Source organism: Oryctolagus cuniculus, chromosome 12 (genome assembly GCF_051225735.1).
Source record: "Oryctolagus cuniculus isolate XC-2025 breed Fujian yellow rabbit chromosome 12, ASM5122573v1, whole genome shotgun sequence".
In the NCBI taxonomy this organism is placed as follows: Eukaryota; Metazoa; Chordata; class Mammalia; order Lagomorpha; family Leporidae; genus Oryctolagus; species Oryctolagus cuniculus.
In genome coordinates this window covers 83,419,444-83,441,920 of record NC_142878.1, presented here as the reverse complement: position 1 = coordinate 83,441,920, position 22,477 = coordinate 83,419,444, and the positions used below count along the sequence as shown (strand labels likewise).

The 22,477-nt window shown below is 49.9% G+C and overlaps 1 protein-coding gene and 1 long non-coding RNA gene across 2 annotated transcripts in view; one reads left to right on the top strand and one right to left on the bottom strand.

Annotated features, from left to right (window-relative positions):
- Window positions 1-845: 845 nt before the first annotated feature.
- Window positions 846-6,112, bottom strand: LOC138844698 (uncharacterized). Its single transcript, XR_011380926.2, has 2 exons — window positions 5,841-6,112; window positions 846-3,770 (listed from the first exon to the last, which is right to left on the bottom strand). It is a non-coding gene; the product is annotated as an uncharacterized LOC138844698 (long non-coding RNA).
- Window positions 4,149-22,477, top strand: part of ANXA2 (annexin A2) — a 48,759-nt gene continuing 30,430 nt past the window's right edge. The window contains exons 1-3 of the mRNA XM_051821925.3: window positions 4,149-4,192; window positions 16,022-16,080; window positions 20,734-20,833. Coding sequence (XP_051677885.1) covers window positions 16,033-16,080; window positions 20,734-20,833 — 148 coding nt within the window. The 5' untranslated portion in view covers window positions 4,149-4,192; window positions 16,022-16,032. The remainder of the gene's footprint in view (window positions 4,193-16,021; window positions 16,081-20,733; window positions 20,834-22,477) is intronic.

Here is a 22,477-nt window from a genome sequence, read left to right as displayed (position 1 = left end):
TATTTGCCAGATGAGTTTCAGTGTGAATAGGAGGTGAGATAATGCATGTAGTCTCAGAGAGAAATCGATAGTAGCAGATACAGGGTTAGACACTATCAGCACAGAGGAGAAACAATCCAGTGACGGTCCGTGGGGAGTTCCTGCCTGGTTTCCAAGACCAGCAAATAAAAACCATGCAAGGTAATCGGTGCAAAAAGAGAGACAGGCAGGGCCTGCACTACGCCCCTCATAAGCAGGAAGCAGCTATAGAAGGTATGATGATTCTACCCCCTTCAACATCCCTTAGGATTAAGGGAATGGAGTCTCTGAGGGGGACCTGTTGTAGGCAGGCATACAGGATAAAACTGATTCGGTTTGTGAGCTGGAAGACCACGCCTTCACCACGCCCCTGTGTGACTGCATGCCCCTACCTGGCCTCACCTGTGTGCCCACCTGCCAATCAGACTAATTAGCCACTCCCCTTTGGAAGTGGATTAAAGGCCTGGAAGGAACATGGTAGGCCCAGCTCTTTTTTGGCATTTTGCCATTGTGGGTCCTTTTTGCCCCGTGCCTTTGGGCCACCTGCCCCATGCTTCCTGGCCCACACGCTCCTCCACATGGCTGGCTCCTGGTGCTCAGTATGAATCCATATTTCCCTCTCTTTTAGATAGGGCCCTCACTCTCCTATACATTTATCTCACTGAATAAAAAATTTAAAACATCATCATGCCTCGGTCATTTGTGCCAGTATTCAGAGTTCTCTGAATATTAGGCAAAACCCCACAGGCTTATTAATATTCTGAATCTATTAAGAAGCATCCAGTAATATAATTGGCACTCTATACTCTGATAATAATTATAAGTACTTTTTTTTAAAAAAAAGATTTATTTATTTGAAAGTCAGAGTTACACAGAGAGAGGAGAGGCAGAGAGAGGTCTTCCATCCGGTGGTTCACTCCCCAACTGGCCACAATGGCAGGAGCTTCTTCTGGGTCTCCCATGTGGGTGTCGGGGCCAAGGACTTGGGCCATCTTCTACTACTGTCCCAGGCCATAGCAGAGAGCTGGATTGGAAGAGGAGCAACAGGGACTAGAACAGGCGCCCACATGGGATGCCGGCACTTCAGGCCGGGGCGTTAACCTGCTGTATCACAGCGCCGGCTCCATAAGTATTTTTTATTTGTTAAAACCCTAGAAAGTTTTTTAATGTGCTTTTGGAATCGTAAGCACAATATTTCCTGCAGCCCAACTTGTACAACATGGAGAGAGGTCTGTTTTCACATAAAATAATGAATATGAATCTCAGAGTATGGGATTAACCCCCAATAAGATTTACATAACTCTCATAGGGTTTCTGAGAAAAGTGTATTGGCCATGGATTTTGAAGCATGAAGCTAACCTAATAAGACTTACAGAATATCCACATGGTTTTTAAGACACTTGTATTTATGAAACGACTGTCACCTTGGACAGAGAAACAGTTCAAACTTTAAAGAAGCTTCTAGACAACTTTGGGTTTCTACCGGCATGCCGTAGACTGAGATTGTACTGAGTTACAAATATGAACTACTGTTTAGGAAAAGGAAAGGCGTCTCAGAGGGTGGAGCCCAGAGCCCAGACGACAAAGCCAGAAACTGAGCAGACCAAGGGATTAAAGCAAGGATCAGCAAACTACAGCTCATAGGCAAAATCCCCCAGCACCTGTCTTTGCACAGCTGTCACGCCCCCAGCACTGGCGGTTTCAGCTGTTGCTTCTGGAGAGCCAGTTGCCGTTACTATCTTGGTACAGAGTGAGGAGGACCAGGAGGAATGAGACAGGCTCAGCCTATTCTCCATCATTCTAGCAACTCCAGCCAACACACCAGACAAATAAGTAAAGCCACCAGCCATCTTCCAACTCCAACTGAACTACTCAACCCCACCCAACATCACGTAGAGCCGAGCTCAGCTGTTTCCACTGAGTCGTGCCCGAGTTGCAGAATGATAAGCAAATAAATGGTTGTGCATGTTTTGGGAAGTAATTTGTTACATTGCAATATGGAACAGATACAGGGACCTTGGATGCACCGTTGAATCCCTGGATTCGGTCGGAGACAACGTGGGTTTTCATTTCCTCATAAGTCAACATGAAGGATAGGAGAAGTTCATCTCTAAGGCCCCTCCTTGCTCTATATTATTCTGTGCGTAACTCTGCTGTATCACTTGTGGGAGCCTAGCATTGCTAGCTAGGCATTCTCAGAGGTGTTGAGGTGCAGCAGACAAAGTGTGAACAGAACAATGGCAGGCATTGAGAGGACAATGCGCACAACAGCTGACATAATCTGAGCTCTGTTATAGCAAACATCCCCCCAAGCCATGCTGGGGAGCAGAAAGGAAGAAGAGAATCTTTGGGTTAAGAATCAAAAGTTCTTTTACTGGCAGAACTGGCCTCACATTCCTCCGAAATAAGCAACCATGACTTAACAGCTTTGTTTTCTAAGATACCATCACGGCGAATTTCTGTCAAGCACCAAGCAAAGCCTTGCTATTGTACTGATCTGTACTGCACCTGGTTCGCATTAGCTCTTCCCCCTCTGCAGATGCCCACAGCGGCAAGGCAGCACAGTGAGGAGCTGGCATGGAACCTGCCGGAGGAGAGGAGGGAGGGAGGCCACCTCCTGCCCGCCATTATCACTGCCTGCCTGTGTTCCTCCAGTTCTCACCCAGGAAACCAACCCATGTGGTTTCTGCCTTTACAGCTCGCATTCTGAATTGAAAGGCTGTGAATGCACATTAGAAATTGTATTAGAAGGGTTGCTTTCGGGGCAGGCATTGGGACTCAGCAGGTTAAGCCTCCATTTGGGACACCTGTAGCCCATAGTGGAGCATGTGGGTTTAACTCCTTCCAATCCAGCTTCTTCATAATGCACCTGGAGGCAGCAGAGAATGGCTCATGTACTTGGGTTCCTGGCACCCATGGGGGAGACCCGGATGGAGTTCCTGACTCCTAGCTTCTGCCTCGCCCAGCCTTCTGACAGTGCCTGTCATGCCTAATTAATTCCTAGAGAAAAGAGCCCAGGCTGGGTGCTAGGAAACCTTCCTAGGCTGGATTTTGCAGCTACCCATTTGTGTGACCCTGAGCACAGCACTCAGTGTCTGGTTGCCTTGGCTGTCGCTCCGACTCCCAGGAGCAGCCAGACTGGGCAAAAACACTGCCTAGGCTGAGTGTGCAAGGAGGGAGGGAGTTCAAAGTCTGTGGGGTTTTTAGCCAAGCTCTCAGTCTGAGAGCTGCATGCATCGCTGGCTCAGTCACACGTGCTCGGCCACAAGTTGCAAGTGGCACTCGTGGAAGTAGTGCCGGGGAAGAAAAGCGAGAAACAGCAAAACCGAGCGAGGGAGTTGGCTCAATGGCTTCGGGGCAAGTGAAAGCAACTGGCGGTCACAAAAGGAAGAACGGATCAAAGTTCTCCGTTGCAACTCGGGGTTCAAAGCCAGGCGCCCCACCCAGCTCGGGCCTGCCTGTCACAAGGCTGCGCAGAGTGGTGGGTCCCAGAGGCTGACGCACGCAGAGCTCAGCAGTCCCCGGGGAAGAGGGCGCCTCCCGGTGCAGAGGTGGGGTGAGGGATCCCTGCTCGGGGCACTCTCCGAGGCCGGGGCGCATGGCCTGCGCGTTCTCCTTCCGGGAACAGGCGACCAGAGGTTAAGCTAATATGTTTGCAGATGGTAATGGGTTGCTGGATGCCAAACGTCCCAGAGCAGGAGAATCCAGATTTATGTTTCTTGGATCAATTCTTTCTTCCAGGGCTTTGGCGCCTAAAGAAAAAAAAAAAGAAAAGAAAAGAAAAAGAAAGAAAAAAGAAAATAAAGTGATTTCTCCTAAAGTGTGGCCCATTTAGGAACCGAAGCCCAGGCTAGGAACTCGACGTGGCACTCCAGTCCGGAAGGGAGGAAAAGAGACGGCCTAACCCGGACCTCGGGGAAGTCTCGGCGGGGCTTCCACCCTGGGCAGGGCCGTGGGCGTCGGGCCGCTCCCGCGCGGCGAGGCTCGCAGCCGTTCCAGGGCGTGGCTACCCGCTCGGGCCAGCGGCCCGGCGAGCGTGAGTCACCCCGAGTCGGGGTGGGGGCGGGCAGGGCGGGCCTGGCCGAGAGGATGTGGCGGGTATAAAAGCCCCACCCAAGGCAGCCAGCTCCGCTCGGCAACTGGAGACGCTCGCAACTCTCGGCGCCCGGCCCAGGTAAGCGGGACGCGCCACACCCGCCGCCCGCCCGCTATGGCCCGGGGCCGCAGCACTAGCGGGGCCTGCGGAGGCTGGCAAGGGGGAAAGGGGCTTGCAGAGAGGGGCTCGAGCGGCCGGGCCGGGAGCCGGGGGAGACCGGGGCGCACTTGGGCTGCTGCGGGCGGGGGGCGCAAGGCCAGGTGTCCGGGGCGGGATGAGTGGGGCCGTTCGTGTCCAGGCCTGGGAGCGCGGAGCATGAGGACCGGACCGTGCATTCCCATGGAGGCTTCGCGGGTAGCGGGCGAGCCTGCTCACGCAGGGGAGCACTGGGGGCCCCGCATTCCAGACGTGCCGGGCGCGGGAGGGGGACAGGGCGTGGCCGCCGAGCGCTGCGGACGGCTAGGGGCCGTGCGCTCCGCGTGGAGCTGGAGTTCTACCGCTCTCCAGAATGCCGCCCATGTGTGCTTAAAGTCCCTTTACGCGATCTGGACGCGCGTTTGTGGAGCTTGAGCCGACCCCTGAGAGGGGAGGCTGGGGTGGGGGTGGGGTGGGAGTTTTGAGTAGCCAGCCGTGCACCCAATAAAACAAAACAGAAACCTCAGTTCCTTGCTCTTTCGTAGAGATTATCTTGGAGGATAGCAGTTTCAGATTGTGCTCAATCTGGGGGCTTTTCCGTTTGGTTGAGCACGTTTGCATGGGGGAAGGAAGTGTCCCCGGAGTTCTTGTGGGGAGGGCTGGCCTGACTGTTACTTGCGGTGATGCGGCAGTGAGTCAGGGACCTGGGGTGCCCAGAAGGGCGTGGCCCAGCCGCTCCCTGCAGCTCGGAGCTGGCTGCTGGGCAGGGCCTGGGTTCCATGGACTGGCTCTGGAGAAATAGGAGTGGACCCTCAGGTTTCTTACCTATGCAAGTGGTTTAAGGACCCCTATTATACTCCTTCTGCCCGAAGGAGGACTATGTATTGAAGATTTCAAAAAACATGTTCATTCAAAATTAAATCTTTAAAGTGCACTGCAAATGCACGGCGACAGACAAGGGTGAAGTATCATTTTTGTGGTGAGATTTGTCATTTTAAAGCTGTGGGTGATTGGAGTCTGGGGGTGAAACAGCAGTGGCCTGATGGGTACACGTTGGGCCTTTACCTGGGTCTGAGAAGCCTTCTGGCCACACCTTGGTGATTTGGAATGCAGAGTGCATTTTCCCAGGGAAACGATGTTACTGAAAATGCTTAGGCTCCCAGGCTAGCCCGGAAGAACCCACTTACCATGCTCTGTGTGCAGGCACTGCCTAATTGGGGGTGAGGGGCCGACAGGTGGGTAGGAAGAATAAATCACTGAATTTTTTCTGGAACTTTCTTTGAAGTTGGCCCTGACTAAATTCTTTTTCATGCTTCTGCCTCCTCTCTGCTTTCTTTTCAATGCCTCTCTTTTGCCTCCTTAGAGACCACCTTCCCTGATGTGAGACAGCAGCCCAGGGGCCTTGTCCAGGTCTGCTGTATTCCCTCTTCCTCCCTCCAGTGTGACGCCAACCCCAGCTAGAAGCCAGCAAATGCAATCAATCAATGATCATTATGTTAGAGATGGTCGGAGGTCCTAAAACCCCCAGCAATCCAGAGAGCACTGTTAGTGAAGAAACAGCACTGAGAAACCCTCCTTAGCCCACACCCACCTGCACTTTGTAGAATTTGAGGTAATGGAATCCAGGAGAAGTAATATTCAGGCCAGGTGAAGGAAGATTTCAGATGAGACCAGGACTAGTGTATCCTGTAACAGCTTTCTACCAACTTCTAAATCTCTTGTCCAGAAGTTTCAGGGCTGGATGGCCCAGCATGTCTGCAGTGGAGGGGAGCAGGCCCTGACCGCCTGTGTGCAGTATTTCAATAGGAAGCTTATGGCTGTGTCGCCTGCCTTCCTCAAATGACCAGGAAATATTGCTGACTCACTGACCTTGATTAAGAGCTCAGTCTTGGACTGGAGTCTCCAGTATTTAACATCCCGGGTCTTGGAGCTATTAAAGGACTGTATCGATTGACATTGGACTGCAGTCATGGCCGTTAGTTTCCTGGCTAATGTCAGATTTAAGTAGCTTTTCTGGCAAAGTAGATACTCTTCTGTAATTGTTATCGATTTGGAGGCCTGGAGGCTTTTCCTGCACCTGTGAGCCTAGGACCTGGCACTAATGCATTGTGGTGAGTCTTGGTTGTCACTCTGTGTGGGGCTTGGGCCATTTATCATGGAGAAAGGATGGGCGTGCCATGGGCTGCCTCAGACATTCCTTCATTCCACAGACTATCAAGCACCTACTATGTTCCACCCACAGTTGTAGCCACTGGAGAAACAACAGTAAGCGAAACACACACACACACACACACACACACACATCCCTGCTCTGTAGACCTTAAATCTAGCTGTGAATTGTGTGACAGCCATCATATTTTAAGTTTCACGTTTCACCAATGTTAGTTTCCAAACTTGACCAGGGCTCATTTTCCCTTTGATATAAACTGAGCCACAGACCTAAGCATCATCCGTAACCCACCTTGGCAAGTGTTGTTTAAGGCTGTGCTGACTTCCTGATTTGAATGTGAGAATTAAAGAGAAATTGGGTGTTCCTCTGTGTGTGCGTGTGGGAATCAGCTTCCTCCTTTCCCTGGTGCCACGCCCTATTGTAGTGCTAGGCCACACCAGAGGAAATTCTAGGCCACAAAACAAACAAACAACAAACAAAAACAACCAAAAAACCCACCCTCTTTCCACTCATTCACTGCCTGGTGAATTTTTCCATCTCCTGTTGCCAGAGTCCTGCTCTACTTTGTTGAGGGGCTAGGTTAGTAGTAGAGGTCAAGAGAGATGCCCAGGAGATGACATACAAGTCTAAGCCACCTGGGCTCAACAGTGTTGAAGCACAAACCAGTAGCGCCGTAGTGGTCTGAGTTCTAATCCCTGGCTTGGTGTGAACCCTCTGCCCGTGTCCTTTGTCTCCTCGCCACGCCCAGGCTACATGCTCAGAGGAAGTCCGTCCTGTCTTGTCTGCTCACTGCTTCCGTGCTTGCTCCACGCCCGAAGGCCGTGTGGACAGGCCTCAGGCTCTAGTAGCCCAGACAGAGCAGAAGCGGGGGCTGGGGACCGGGCTACAGTAGATCGTGATGAGAAAGGGGCTGCCCCCGCGGGGACCTGCCAGGCAGAGGCTCCTGTGCCTACTGCCTGGACCTGGAACTGCATTTGCAATGTTTGATCTAGGAGAGAAAGAAAATGGAGGAAGGAGGGTGTGTTGGAAAGGCAGGGGAAGAAAGACCAGCTACAGTGGAAAGCCCGGATGTGTGTGCAATCTCCCAGGATGTGATTGCATGCTTGCTGTGTGCCACGAGGTGACCTCACACCTGTGAGGAAACAGGAATAAGTCAGAAACCCTGGGGGCAGGTGGTGCCACCTCCACACACACAGCTCTGCTGAGAGCCTCAGGCCGAGGGGGGAGGGTAAGGTTCAGCTGATCAGGGGAGCTTGGAGCTTGGAGGGGCAGCATGTTGAGGGAAGCGTCGCCGGCCTCATCCGACAGTGGACCAAGATGTGTGTCTGTGTGCACAGAGGTAGGGAGCTCCAGAAAGTGCATGGACACATGGAATGAAAAGATAAGCTCATTTTGTTTGGTGCAAAACAATTTTGCAACCTACAGTATGCATATTCCAGGGACTTTTTGAAGACCCCCTCCCCCCCCAATACAGAAGAAAAGGCCTGTAGGTGTAGAGTCTGCAAGATCTTGAATGCTGAGTTTAGGCCTTTTTTTTTTTTTTTCTCCCTCTGTAGGCGCCTGGGCCCTGTGGAAAGCACATTATGTGGGCCATAAGACACAGAGCTTGAGTTGTAGATGGGAAGCTCTGGATTTCCCAACCCTGACCTTGCTCCAAGCCAAGTGATGTCATTTTTCCTGCCCAGCTCCTTCCACCCACTCCCACCCCATATCAGGAGACTGGCAGAGAGCAGCTGTGAGAGCCAGAAGCTGCAACGTGTCTGCAGCGAGCAGACAAGTACCGATTCAGAGCAGGCAGCAAGGGGGCAAGCTGGAGCAAGTGTCCTTGGGTCTCTCGTGCTCCGTGCGGTCCAGGCCGCTGGGCAGAATTCCAGGAATGCTGGGGAATGACTTGGCCCTGTGACTCAGGCGTTAATCAAGACCAGAAACCAAGAAGAAAAGTATGTGCTTCCAAGAGGTTTTGTTAAATAAAGATGATTTAGGAGGGTGGGTGGTGGAGCCCAGTGGGAACTCCCTTCTCCCCCACACCCCTGCGTGCTTTGGCTGCCTGCGGACTGCAGCGTCCCAGATGGTCCCTGTCCAGCCAGGGCTTTGGTGGGGGAAACCCTGCCTTCCACACTCCCACCCCTACCCAGTTTTGCTTTGAAATCCTCATTGGCGCCTCCAGCCCTTTCTAGATTCAGTTGTGGTTGCTAAGGATCTGTTTTGTGGTAACGAATCAACACTCCAAGTGGGTGGGTGTGTCTCTGAAACTGCTGAATTAGACTGAGCTCTGTGTGGCCCTACTTCAGGCTTTTGTTTGCTCCTTTCTTATTTGAGCTTTCCTGGGGCTGGTTCTCCTCAATTCAGGTCAGTGGAACTTGTGTGTTTTTTAAAAAAGTGCTGACTTTTTAATTTTACATTTTAAAAAAATATTTATTTTTATTTATTTGAAAGGCAGAGGTAGAGAGGGAGAGAGGTCTTCCATCTGCTGGTTCATTCTCCAAAGGGTCACAGCAACCAGGGCTGGGCTAGGCCAGAGCCAGGAGCCCTTTCTGGATCTCCCACATGGGTCCAGGGTTCCAAGCACTTGGGCCATCTTCCATTGCCCTCCCAGGCCGATTCGCAGGGAACTGGACCAGAACTGGAGCAGCTGGGACTTGGACCAGTGCCCACATGGGGTACAGGTGTCGCAGGTGGCAGCCTTACTGACTACCCCACAGTGCTGGCCCCACGCTTGCATTTTTTATTTCAACCTTACGCAAACTGTGTCTCTTTTCTCTTTGGAAAACTGAAATCTGTTTCACTTGTACTTTCTTGCTGCTGTATGTGTTTTATGTTTTGGAGTGAAACAATAAAACACAGTAAAATCTCTGAGGGTGTTTCAAAAAGGATGAGCCCTTAAATGATCTCTAAAATGTGAAGGTGCTTAAACTTTCTAGAAAAAATAGAATTGAAAGAAAAGTTTATTGTGGTGCAACAAATCTTGAGATCCATGCATAGTATTTTTCAGAACACATTTTCCACAAACTTTTTGAAGACCCCCCTCATCTGCCTGGATTTAAAAACATATTTTTTTTGCACCAACATAAACTTCAATTCCATTTTCCCTGAACTTTTTGAATTCTCCTCCTGTCCCTCTGTTAAATTTAAGTGCCTTATTTCTCAACAGCTGCATAAAGTTCATTACTCCCTAGCTTGGGATTCCAAGAGCTTTCCTAGCCAGGCACTGCACAGTCTGATTTGTTAATTTTTAATCTTTTCGAGGCCAGAGAAAACCATGGGTTCCCCTGGTTAGGGCGGTGCAAGGTGAAGCTGCTCTCCCTCCCCAGTGGGACATTGTTGGAAACCAGTTTGAGGTGGGTGTGGCTCCTTCAGTAAGTTTCTCTGTACCGCTCATTTATAATCTTCATGAAAAAACCTTTCGAGATAAAGGGCCATTTTCCTGGCATGTTCTGCAAACTCACCCCTCCCTGGGAATGCTCTGTCTGTCAGCTGCTTCTATCGGCTGATCTTTTTTCTTTTCCTTGTTTGCGAGTTGAAACCAGTTGGCCGACTGGGCGAGGTCGAAGTGCTGGCCAGAGCGATGCAGGCTGCCGTGCCGGTTGCGGGTTCCAGAGCCGTGCCTGTGCTGTGCTGTACTGTGCATTGTTCACGCCTCATGTGCTGGGATTGGGGGGTTGGTGGAGGCAGAGAGGTCTCCTGGGGCACGGCGCCTTCATTCTTAATCTCATCCGGGACAATGGGTATGCTCGAGACAGAGCCACTGGCTTTGGTAAGAAAGTAGGGCTCCCGAGCAAATGTTTTGGTGCACGGTCAGCCTGTGTGTCAGGTCCTCTTCCCTTTTGGCTCGCAGGCCTTCCTGTATCTCCATGGCTGGGTCTAACTTGGCTCCATTCAGAAACTTCTATCTGAGAACCCTACAGGGCACTATACTACACATGCCTTATTTTTTTTCCTTTTTAAAAAAATATTTATTTATTTGAAAGCCAGAGTTACAGAGAGAAAGACAGAGAAAGAGACATAGAGAAAGAGGTCTTCCATCTGCTGGTCCATGTCCCAAATGGCTGCAATAGCCAGGTCTGGACCAGGCTGAAGCCAGGAGCCTGGAGCCTCCTCTGTATCTCCCACATGGATGCAGGGGCCTAAGCACTTAGCCCATTGCTGCTTTCCCACGTGCATTAGCACGGAGCTGGATTAGAAGCAGAGCAGCCGGGACTTGAACCAGCTCCCATATGAGATGCCGGCACTGCAGTGCTGGCCCCATGGCTCATTTTAAAACCTGTGCTTCAACATCCTGCGCTTTTGTTCCTGTCCTGACTCTGACTGGAATAGTCCTGGTGATTCACCCTTCTCAGCCCAGGCCTCACTGTTAAGCCTGGAGCTAATCTCAGCTGGAATTCCTTTGCTCTGCTCTCTGGCTCAGCCTCTTGGGCAGAACCACCACAGTGGGGAAGTCTACAGGGCAAAGACCCCGGAGTCAGGAGCCCTGGGTTCTGGCCTTGGCGCTGGGTGACCCAGGGCTCAGGTGTCTCACGAAGGGCTGGGGGTCTGCGTTTCACATAGGGCAGACCCAGTGTGTGCTTGTTACAGGTCGCCTGCGTTTGTGAAAGTAACATTGCCAAGGCTGGTGCCGCGGCTCACTAGGCTAATCCTCCGCCTGCGGTGCTGGCACATCGGGTTCTAGTCCCGGTCAGGGCGCTGGATTCTGTCCCGGTTGCCCCTCTTCCAGCCCAGCTCTCTGCTGTGGCCCAGGAGTGCAGTGGAGGATGGCCCAAGTGCTTGGGCCCTGCACCCGCATGGGAGACCAGGAGAAGCACCTGACTCCTGGCTTCGGATCAGCGCGGTGCGCCGGCCGCAGCAGCCATTGGAGGGTGAACCAACGGTAAAGGAAGACCTTTCTCTCTGTCTCTCTCTCTCACTGTCCACTCTGCCTGTTAAAAAAAAAATACAAAAAAAAGTAACATTGCCAAGATTTTTTTCTTCCTTTCTTTGAGGGAAGCAGCACATTGACACATTCTCATTAGTCAAAGATATTAGACTAATGTTTTTACAAACATCATGGGTGGCCAAGCCAGGTATTTCTTCTAACATCGGATCAGTTGTACTCAAAATGACTTTGCTGGGGCCGACGCTGCAGCACAGTAGGTTAAGCCTCTGCCTGTGGTGCCGTCATCCCATATGGGCACTGGTTCTAGTCCCGGCTGTTCCTCTTCTGATCTGGCTCTCTGCTATGGCCTGGGAAAGCAGAAGATAGTCCAAGTGCTTGGGCCCCTGCACCTATGTGGGAGACCCAGAAGAAGCTCTTGGCTCCTGGCTTCAGATTGGCCCAGCTTCAGCCATTGCGGCCATTTGGACAATGAACCAGTAGATGGATGATCTCTCTCTGCCTCTGCCTCTCTGTAACCCTGCCTTTCAAATCAATAAATACATCTTAAAAAAAAAACCAAAACAGTCCCTAGTGGTTTGAATTGTACTTGACACCTGTTTGTCACTTGAACATGTAACACGTGGAGGGCATGCAGTACCTTCTGCTGAGTGAATGCATGGCGAGGTGGTATCAACAAGTGCTGTTGGCACTGAAGGCCAGAGAGAGCCCTGTGGAATGAGGGCCGTTGTGACTCTTTTGGAGCCGATACTTACACACCAGGGCGAGGGTAAGGTGATGTGGGTGGAGACATGAACCAGGAGCTGCAGCTGAAAGGAGGTCTGTATGTTTGAGGAGAGGCAAATAACGATTTGGCTCTGTCTCCCTGTGCTAGTGGGCAGTAGAACAGGGGAGGCTGGGTTCCCAGGCAGACCGAGGTGAGAATGGGTCCTTTTTTTTTTTTTTTAAGAGGGAGAGAGAGGGAGGTGCAATCAGAATGAGCTCCTATCCACTGGTTGACTCCCCAAATACCTGCAACAGCCAGAGCTGGGAGCAAGATGTAGCTTAGACAGTAACCCAGGTTCCCCTTGTGGGTATCAGGAACCCAGTGACTTGAGCCTTCCCCGCTGCCTCCTGGGGTCTGCATCAGCAGGGTGCTGCAGTCAGGGACCAGAGCCAGACATGGAACCTGGGCACTCTTATGTGGGACGTAGGCTTCTTAACTGTTGGGCTGAAGGCCCACTCCCGAGGCTGGGCTCTGATGCTCAGGCTGGACCCTGCTGGAGTAGGAGGGAGCCATGGAGGACTGACTCTATTTTGAAACAAGCAAATGGATTTCGTTGCTAGTGACTTGTAGGGCTGATCTGATGAAAGAGCAGGACCTTTATGAACGTGGAAAGCAAAATTTGTGGGGCTCTGAGAAAGCCTGGTTGTTCGTCTCCTCCAGGTCTGGGGCTGTGAGGGAAGAGCTGAAGTGCGTGGAGTCTGTGTGTGATCTGTGCAGTGCTGGGGTCCCGTGTGGCGCGCGGTTAGGCAGCTGTCTACAAAGCCAGTGCTCAGAGCCGGAGAGACAGCTTGAAAGAACCGCACGGTAACAACTCAGTGTGCCTTTGTAGTTGAGGCATCAGGACCAGTGTGCGGCGCCTGACTTATTAAGTGGGATTTAATCTACACTTTGCAACTCCACCCTGTACATCCCTGGTTTTATTCTTATTCCTGTTAATGGCATTTTTATTTCTTGGCTGTTTACAGTTGTGGCTATGGTTCTCCATGGCAAATGATAACAGTTTAATAATTTTTTTGCATTTATTTTAGTTTTTAATTTATTTGGAAGGCAGAGAGAAAGAGAGAGAGAGAGAGAGATCTTCCATCTGTTCGTTTATTCTACAAATGCCCACAACATCTGGGGCTGATCTAGGCTGATGCCTGGAGCCCAGAATTCAATCCAGGTTTCCCATGTGAGTGGTGGGGACCCAAGTACATGAGCCATCACTTGCTGTCTCAGAGTGTGCATCAGCTGGATGTTGGAATCTGGAACAGAGCTGGGACTCGAACCCTGGCACTCTGATATGGGATGCAGGTGTCCCAACTGGCTTCTTAACTGCTGCACCAAACATCTACCCCAGATCACAGCACTTTATCCCCCACTAGAGTCCTGCTCCAGTGCCAAGTCCCAGGGCTGGGTGGTTTGATGTCCTAGGAATTTTGCCTGTGCTTTGGTTAATACTCAAGAGTACCCATGTTGATAACTCATCTCAAGCTTAGGCTCCACTAGACCCAAATGTGAGACAAAGGATTTTGGATTAAGATTGAACCATGCGTCTCTGGACTCCTCCAGAAAGGCACTGCCCAGTAGAGAGAGAATGTGAACTACATATTCGGTTGTAAACTTCCTAGTAGCCACATTAAAAATGGTACAGAAAGCAGTTGAAATTAAATGTAAGTAGTATGTTTCCTTTAACTTAGCACACCCAACATTTCACAATTACAGTAAGTAATCAGTATAAAATGATTACTGAGATTTTACATTCTTTTTTCCACCCCTAAGTCTTCAGAATGCAGTCTGTGCTAGAGAGAAATCTCCATTTGGGCTGTTACATGTCAAATGCTTAATAGTAGGCAACTCAGCTATAGAGCAAGAGTTCTTCAAAACGGACTTTATTTTTTAGGGCAGTTTTGAGCTCACAGCAAAGTGAGTAGGATGTACGGAGAGCTGGCATATGCTCCCTCGTTCTCATACGGGCTCGCCTTCCTTACCAGCAGCACCCTCCACCAGAGTGTGCCATAGCCTCGTCACCCGAGGCGCACACTGTGTGTAGAGGGCACCTGGAGTCTGTGCCTTCTGTGGGCTTTGACCAACATGGATCCACTGCTACAGTATCATACAGGATGACTTCACTGCTTTAAAAATCCTCTGGTGCTCCAACTTTTCTTGTTCCTTTTTTTTTTTTTTTTAAAGCTTTATTTATCTGAAAGGCAGAGCTACAGACAGAAAGGAAGAGACACAGAGAAAGAGAGAGAAAGGTATCTTCTATCCACTGGTTCAATCCCCAAATGGCCACAACTGTTGGGGCCAAAACCAGGAGCCTGGAACCCCATCTAGTTCTCCCATGTGGGTGCAGGGGCCCAAGCACTTGGGCCATCTTTCGCTGCTTTCTCAGGCACATTAGCAGGGAGTGGGATGGGAAGTGGAGCAGCCAGGACTTGAACTGGGACTGAAATGGGATGCTGGCACCACAGGTGGTAGCTTAACCCACCCCACAGGTGCTCCACCTGTTCATCTCTTCTCCAGCACACTCTTGGCAACCACTGATATTTTCATGGTCTCCACGTTGGGCCTTTCCCAGAAGGTCATATTGTTGGAATCCTACAGTCTGAGGTTTTTCACGTTGGGTTCTTTCACTTAGTAATAGGTATTTAAAGTTCATATGTGACTTTCTGTGGCTTGTGAGCTTATTTTGTGCTGAATAATATTCCATTCTATGGCTACGTCACAATTTATTGATAGAGCAAGACCAAATGAATACCCTAGGAGTAGGAGATGCTGGGGAGGGGTGGGAGAGTAGGAATGGCTTGGGCTGACTTTCAGTTTTGTTTTGCTTGTAAGGTTTCTGTGAGCATCAGGAAGAGGGGGGTAGTCTAGGAGAGAGTCAGGATGAAAATCGTACAGAATACATCCTTGATCCCAAATAAAGACCAATCCTCTATCTCTCTCCTACCCCACCTGGGGCCTGGAATCCGCTTGGTCCAAAATTTCCTTATCAACTGGCCAGCATTCATGTCAAATACTCTCTCCAGACCAGTTCTGTGAAAATATTTACACTAAGCAAAGTGTGGGGAGAGGCTAGCAGGCTGAATCTGCACAGGCACAGCTCCGGGATCCCAGAGACCAGAGCTGGAGGTGCTGTCATTTCCCTGTTGTTCTGCACTATTCCAGGGCACGGCTCCGCTCGTTTTCCTTTGTTTTGGGCTGCTGGTGCCCTGTGACCTGTCTGCCGCCTGTGGAACCCTCCTTACACCAAGGCTCGGGTGTGGCAGTTCCAGGAACTGTACGATGGCAAAGCCGAAAGCCAGTTAGCTCTTCAGGCTGTTGTGTCGCGGCCGCGTGGTTAACTGAAAGGTGACAGCATTTCAGCCATTTTGAATGTTAAATACAAGAAATTCAGTCCTTTTGTTTTTGGAAGGAGTTAATATCGGAAAAATCTATTCATTGTCTTTCTCATAAACAGTTTAATAGCTTGTAAGCATCATTAGACTAAGGAACTAATTACGAACGGTAATGAGGGGTCCAGGAAGAAATGGGCCAGCATGAGCGTGCTGTTGATTTCAGTCCCCACCCTTCCTTTTCAGGCCCTTTTCCATGTCTTAAATTACTCTAGAGAAGCAAAGCTGTCGAGGCCGGCTGGACTAGCTTATCAGGGTTCCGAGAAGGGGAAGATTCAGTTCTATCCTGTTTGAACAAGTTGTGTTAGCCTTGAGCAGCATTTCGGTTTACTGTTCACAAGTCAGTCTCTCTCCAAGGCTGTTTGAATAGAGCAGGAGAGACTGGTGAATTTGCTAGTCCATCCCAAGCCTAAGGCAAACCACCTCAGAGCTTCTATTTTTCCAGTCTAAGAGGGGCATTGCATCTGTTTGCAAAAATCACTCCAGTATCCTCAGTTGAAATGGTCCAAGAGTTGAAATTAGTATAAGTAATCACTGACCTTCAGGGGATAAAGCTTTTTCCTAAAGACTTTGTGTTGTATTTTTTTTCCAGCTTCTTTCAAAATGTCTACCGTTCACGAAATTCTGTGCAAGCTCAGCTTGGAGGGTGATGTAAGTATACATTTTCACTTTGTGGGATTTTTGCAAATTGGACCTTTCTCTCTGGCTGACTGTGCTATTCGCTTCTCTTGCATAACCTAAGAGAAATGGGGGCCAAAGTCAGATGCTCATCATTTGGTTCCACCCTGTTCTTCATGACTTCTTGAAGTTCAATTTGGAAAATTGTCATAGTTCTAAAAGCTTTCTTGGCATCGAGTTAAAATTGGACAGAGTTAGGAACATGGTGGTGGCTGGAGTTTTCTTCTACCATACTTAACTTGTCGACATGATAATTGTTACAGTGATGATTTTAGCGCAGTACCCTGGGATTTTATTCATGTTTGGGGTAAGTTACAGCCTTATCAAAAGTGATTCTTGGGGCAGGCATTTGGCTTAGCCATTGAGATGCTGGTTAAGAAGCCATGTCCTGGAGCCCGTGCCATGGCATAGTGGGTAAAGCTATACCGCCTGCAGTGCCAGCATCCCATATGGGCACTGGTTCAAGTCCTGGCTGCTTTGCTTCTGATCCAGCTCTCTGCTGTGGCCTGGGAAAGCAGTAGAAGATGTCCCAAGTCCTTGGGCCCCTACACCCGTGTGGGAGACCTGGAGGAAGCTCCTGGCTCCTGGATTTGGATTGGCACAGCTCTGGCTATTGCAGCTATCTAGGGAGTGAACCAGCAGATAGAGGACCTCTCTCTCTCTGTCTCTGCCTCTCTGTAACTCTGCCTTTCAAATCAATAAGTAAATCATTAAAAAAGAAAAAGAAGAAGAAGAAGAAGCCATGTCCTATGTCAGAGTACCTGGGTTTGATACCTGGGTCCAGCTCCTGACTCCAGCTTCCTGCTAATTCAAGTCTGTTTATGCAGACCCTGGAGGAGATCATGATGGCTCAAGTAATTGCATTTCTTCCATGTAGGAGACCTGGATTGAGTTCTTGGCTTGAGGTTTGGCCCTGCCTTGCCCTGACTGTTGTGGGCCTTTGGTGAGTGAACCAGTAGATGGGAGCTATCTGTTTCTGTTTATCTGTCTCTCTCCTCTCAAATTAAAAAAAAAATAAAGCTGGTTCTATGTCTTTTGGATTTTATACAATCAACTTTTTTTTAAGATTTATTTATTTATTTGAAGGCAGAGTTACAGAGAGACAGAGACAGAGAGAGAGAGAGAGAGAGAGAGAGAGAGGCCTTCCATCTGCTGGTTTACTCCCCAGATGGCTGCAACAGCCAGAGCTGCACTAATCTGAAGCCAGAAGCCAGGCGCTTCCTCCAGGTCTCCCACGTGGGTGCAGGGACCCAAGGACTTGGGACATCTTCTACTGCTTTCCCAGGCCATAGCAGAGAGCTGGATTGGAAGTGGAGCAGCCGAGATTAGAACCAGCATCCACTGGGATGCCGGCATGGCAGGTGGCGGCTTTACCCGCTACACCACAGTGCCGGCCCCAGGACATAACTTTTTTTAAAGTTAGCACCTGTTAAGTTTCTTTCTCCAAAAGAGCTAGAGTGGTTTTGTTGTTGTTGTTGTTATTTAAAGGGAAATAATGAAATGACTGTAATTTGTCATGTTTCCCTTTTTGCTTTGTCTATCAGGGACCTCAGAATTAAATTTATCTTTCACAGGAAATATATGAACCTGAAAATACTAATGCATTTGCTTCTTCTTTTTATATTTAAGAACTTTAAAACTCTATATGAGTCATTGCAAATATTTCAGATTTAAGCAAAATATACATCTTGAGTATGTACAAATTTTTTAAAAGATTTATTTATTTCAAAAGCAGAGCAACAAAGAGGAATTTGAAGAAACAGAAATAGACAGATGTTCCCTCCATTGATTCATTCCCCAATGGCCGCAATAGCCAGGGCTGGACAAGGCCAAACCCAGGAGCCAGGAACTCCTTCCCAGTCTCCTATGTGGGTGGCAGAAGACCCGAGTACTTGGGCCATCTTCTGCTGCCTTCTCAGACATATTAGCAAGAAGTTGGATTGAAAGTGGAACAGCCAGGACCCCTCCTGACACTCGATATGGGATGCCAATGTTGCAGATGGTTGTTTAATCCTCTGTGCCAGAATGCCACCCTGAGTACATAAAACATCTTGTAGCACCATACATCTTCCAGGCCATCTTGGCAGAAATGGCTTTTACTGGTACTCAGAACTGACACTGGCCTGTAGCCATATCCCTCAAAATATGAAGTCTACAGGAAGTTCATGGAAGGTACACATTATCTTTTCACACAGTTGTCATTTGAGAGACAGAGACAGAAAGAGGATAGACAGACAGATAGACAGAGCTGCCATCCAGATTCACCCTCCAGGTACCCACAGGGGTTGGTGTTGGACCAGTGGCAGAGCCAGGAACTCAATCCAGCATGTGTAGCAGGAACCCAATCCCTTGAGCCAACCACTGCCTCCCAGGGTCTGCATTAGCAGGAAGCTGGAGTCAGGAGCTGGAAGTGGGACATGTGACATGGGCATTGCCACCAGTGTCTCTGCTGCAGGCTGAGTGCCTGCCTCCCCATGATTTTAATACATTTCCCGTGAACTTTTTGGAGTACCCTAGTACGTGCTCTTAGAATTGAAATGCACTCAAAAGAGGGTTGACAGCAGTTTGGTACACAACCCTGCCTGTTGTGCATAGCTCTTGTCTTCAGGATGCTCAATGAAAGGGGCGAGTACAAGCCCTGGCAGAAAGCCCGACTGCAAAGCCTGGGCAGTTTTCTGAAATCTTTCCTCCCGGGCCTCGTGTCTGCTGTTGTTGGCAGCAATGCAAGTTGCGTGTTGAGGTCCAGACAAGCCCAGGTGCTAAGTAATTTGTTTCTCTAATGCGTTTGACTATTAGGTTGCTTTTAGTATCAGATTTCTCAAGAGGGCTTTTCACATAGCCTTTGAAATGAGTCTAAACTGTAATGCGTTCTTCTGTGTGGAGATTGGGACTGAAACAGAACATGTCACATATTCCCCTGTATCTTAAGGTCCCTTTTGCCTTAATAATTTGATTTTCAGACAAGTGGATTTTTTGGGTAATAGATTCAGTTACCCCTTTAATTTTGTTTCCAGAGATACTTTGAAATTACACAAAACTTCTCCCTGTTTGCTGTTGCTTTTGGAATGAGGTGACGTTTGTCCTAAATGAAGCCATATGGGCCATTGCCCCATGGCCAGATTGCCTGCCATTGCAAATAAATAACTGATGGCTCTTTAAAAAAAAAATGGGCAAATAGTTTTCCTTAGGTTCCCGCCCATGTTTCATAGCTACAATAGCAAATACAGCTAAGTATTTCCGAACAGGGCTTGGCCTTCACATTTTCTCGCTTGGGTGCTCCTCTTTCTTGCCTTGTCTAACTGGGAAATTTCACATGTAAAAGTATGTGGAACATAGGTTGATGCTCCATGCGTGCTTCAGAGCTGTGTTAACCGCATTGGTTATTTGGCCAAGGGGGTCCTCTAAAATACACGTGTCTGGCCCTGGGCTTGGATTGCTCACGGGTCCCAGAGACATTTGAGAGGAGGGCTTTTGTGTCTCTCTGTGCAACCCCATCGCTAATAAAACTGCCTAGTGTGAGGGTGTGGGGGTGTGGGGGTGCCTGGGGGCGGAGAGGGGGCGTTAGGGCACCACAGTGTCTGCACTCTCCTGAGCAGCTGAGCCAAGGCCAAGTCATCACATTCTACGGGCGTTAGGTCCTGGGGGCAGAAAGTACCAGTGAAGGGCAGCCTTGACATTGAGGGTGGGGCAAGGCCATTAACTCACCTAACCCTCGCTCCTTCCTCATTGCTTGTCCTTTGCTGTGGGACTGGGTAGCAGGGGGTGGATGGGGTGGGGGGACGGGAGGTGGTGGACACTTTGAGAGTCTTTCCAAGAAGGAGGAAACTCGGCAGCCATGGCGAGGAGAGCTGGTGGCAGAGCACACCGTTTTTGTCTTCCGCCTGGGAGGCTCCTGTGCATCGGATCTGGGAGAGGGGTGGGCCAAGTGAGGGGATGCTTGAAAGGTGGTAAGAAAAGCAAAAGCTGGGGAGAGTGGCAATGCAGAGGAGCTGGTGTTCCAGAAGTTCGAGAAGGCAAATAAAGAAGAGAGGAGAGGGAGGAGCCGGGACTTGGCAAACCCCAGATGTGGGCCGTCTGGCCAGACCAGCACGGGGCCACCGTGGGTGCCAGAGTAGAGGGAGAGAGAAAGCTGCGACCTTTGGTTACGCAGCAGCAGTGTGGGCAGCCAGCATTTCCCTTCTGCTGTCTCAAGAGCTGGGAGCTCAGTGATAAAGGCCTAGTGTAGCCAAAACTTGGCTCCACACCCTCGCCATTCAGGCATTTCCACATTTTTAGCTTCTTGCTGCCAGCCCAGTTTCATGGTGTTCAGCGCCTTCTTGAATAAATATTGGCTTCAGCCCCGCCCCCACCCCGGGCTTGGCCTTGTCTGCATTTGAGCTCTCACTAGGAGATGAAAAGTGGAACTATCCCCAGCGTGTTCTCAGCTAGCTGAGCCTGTCAAGAATTCTCATTGGAACAAAAGAACTCTCTTCTTGGTTATGTGATGGCATGTTAGTACTTCACCCGGTCAACCTAGTGTCAGAATGATGTGAGAAACAATAGGAGAGCATGTATTTTTGGACTTGTTGTTTTAGCAAGAGGGTTTTCAAGGCGTGTTACTGAAACATGTTTGTCTTTTAACCTCAGCACTCCACGCCCCCAAGTGCATATGGCTCGGTGAAAGCCTACGGCAACTTTGATGCTGAGCGGGATGCCCTGAATATTGAGACGGCCATCAAGACCAAAGGTGGGTGATGTGTTGGCTCTGCCCATCTGCGTCTTCCCAAGGTCATTGTAGTTATGTTTTCATTCTCCTTCAAGGCTCTGTACACAGTTGCCAAGGAGCATGTCCCGGCTTGAGCCACCGCACCCCCACACTCCTTCCCTCCCTCCTTCCCTCCCTCTCACCGCTCTTAGAAGCGAGCATCTGAAACACGATTATAGAAGGCAGCAAGTTGGCCAGTGCCGTGGCTCAATAGGCTAATCCTCCGCCTTGCGGCGCCAGCACACCGGGTTCTAGTCCCGGTCAGGGCGCCGGATTCTGTCCCGGTTGCCCCTCTTCCAGGCCAGCTCTCTGCTGTGGCCTGGGAGTGCAGTGGAGGATGGCCCAAGTGCTTGGGCCCTGCACCCCATGGGAGACCAGGAGAAGCACCTGGCTCCTGGCTTCGGATCAGCGCAGTGCGCCGGCTGCAGTGCGCTGGCCGCAGCAGCCATTGGAGGGTGAACCAACAGCAAAGGAAGACCTTTCTCTCTGTCTCTCTCTCACTGTCCACTCTGCCTGTCAAAAAAAAAAAAAAGAAGGCTGCAGGCTAAGAGTGCGGTCTGAGCTGAGGGCGTGTGCTTCGGGCTCAGCTCTTCCCTCTGTAGCCTCCGCCCCTCTTCTGTAAGGAAGAACTTGGTCATGATGGATCCCTGGGGCCCCTTCTTGCTTGGAGTCTCCTTGGCTTACACTACATTTGTTGGAAAAATTATAGGAAAATTTTGGTGCTTTCTTCTTAGATTGATCTAATGAGTGAAAAATTCAGATTTTTTTTAACCCTGTAAGTTACGTTCCTCTGTAGGTTGGGATCTCAAACTAGAAGAGCTGTGTGTTGCCTTGAGTTCCAGGGAGGAACAGGAGACACGAAAGCCTCTCTTTCGGAATCAAGCATTTAATTGGTTAGAGTTGGGTCCAGACTTGTTGGGGTCATCATGTTTTCTAACCTACTGAAGTGGATGTTCGGTTGGCTTAGGTCAATGAAGCAATCCTTGGGGTTACCCCACCCCTCAATCAGTCCTTGGAAGCTTTGTGATAACTGTAGGGACTCTTGTGATTCTTCATGTGTCCTCTTTTTTTAAGTGCTGTTGTGATTATTATCATCATCATCATCGTTAGAGATGGAGTTCCCATTCACTGGTTCACTCCCCAGATGCCCACAATGGCTGGGGCTGGGCCAGGCCAAACCCAGGAGCTAGAAACTCAGTCCAGGTCTCCTGCATGGGTGACAGGAACCCAATTATGTGGGCCATCACTGGCTGCCTCCAGGGTGTACATTAGCAGGAAGCAAGAGTTGGGTTGAAGCCCACAGTCCATCCAGGCACTCTACTATGGGATGCAGGTACCTTAGTCTGGTGTCTGCATTGCTATGCCAAATGCCTACCCCACGCCTCTCTTTGGCCAAAGCTCTTCCTTCTCCCACGAGGCTCAATAGGGATGCAGATGGGACCTAGCAGTTAGAACAGCTGCTGGTGAAGAGCCTGTCACACGTTGCCTCTCCCGAGTGGAAGCTTTCAGTTGGTGACACCCGTGTACGCGTCACAGGCACTTCACCCAAGGCTGGAATATGGGAACCTAACACTCAGGTGGCATTGATCCGGGTCTGTGTCTGCATATTTACAAACAGTGCCCTTT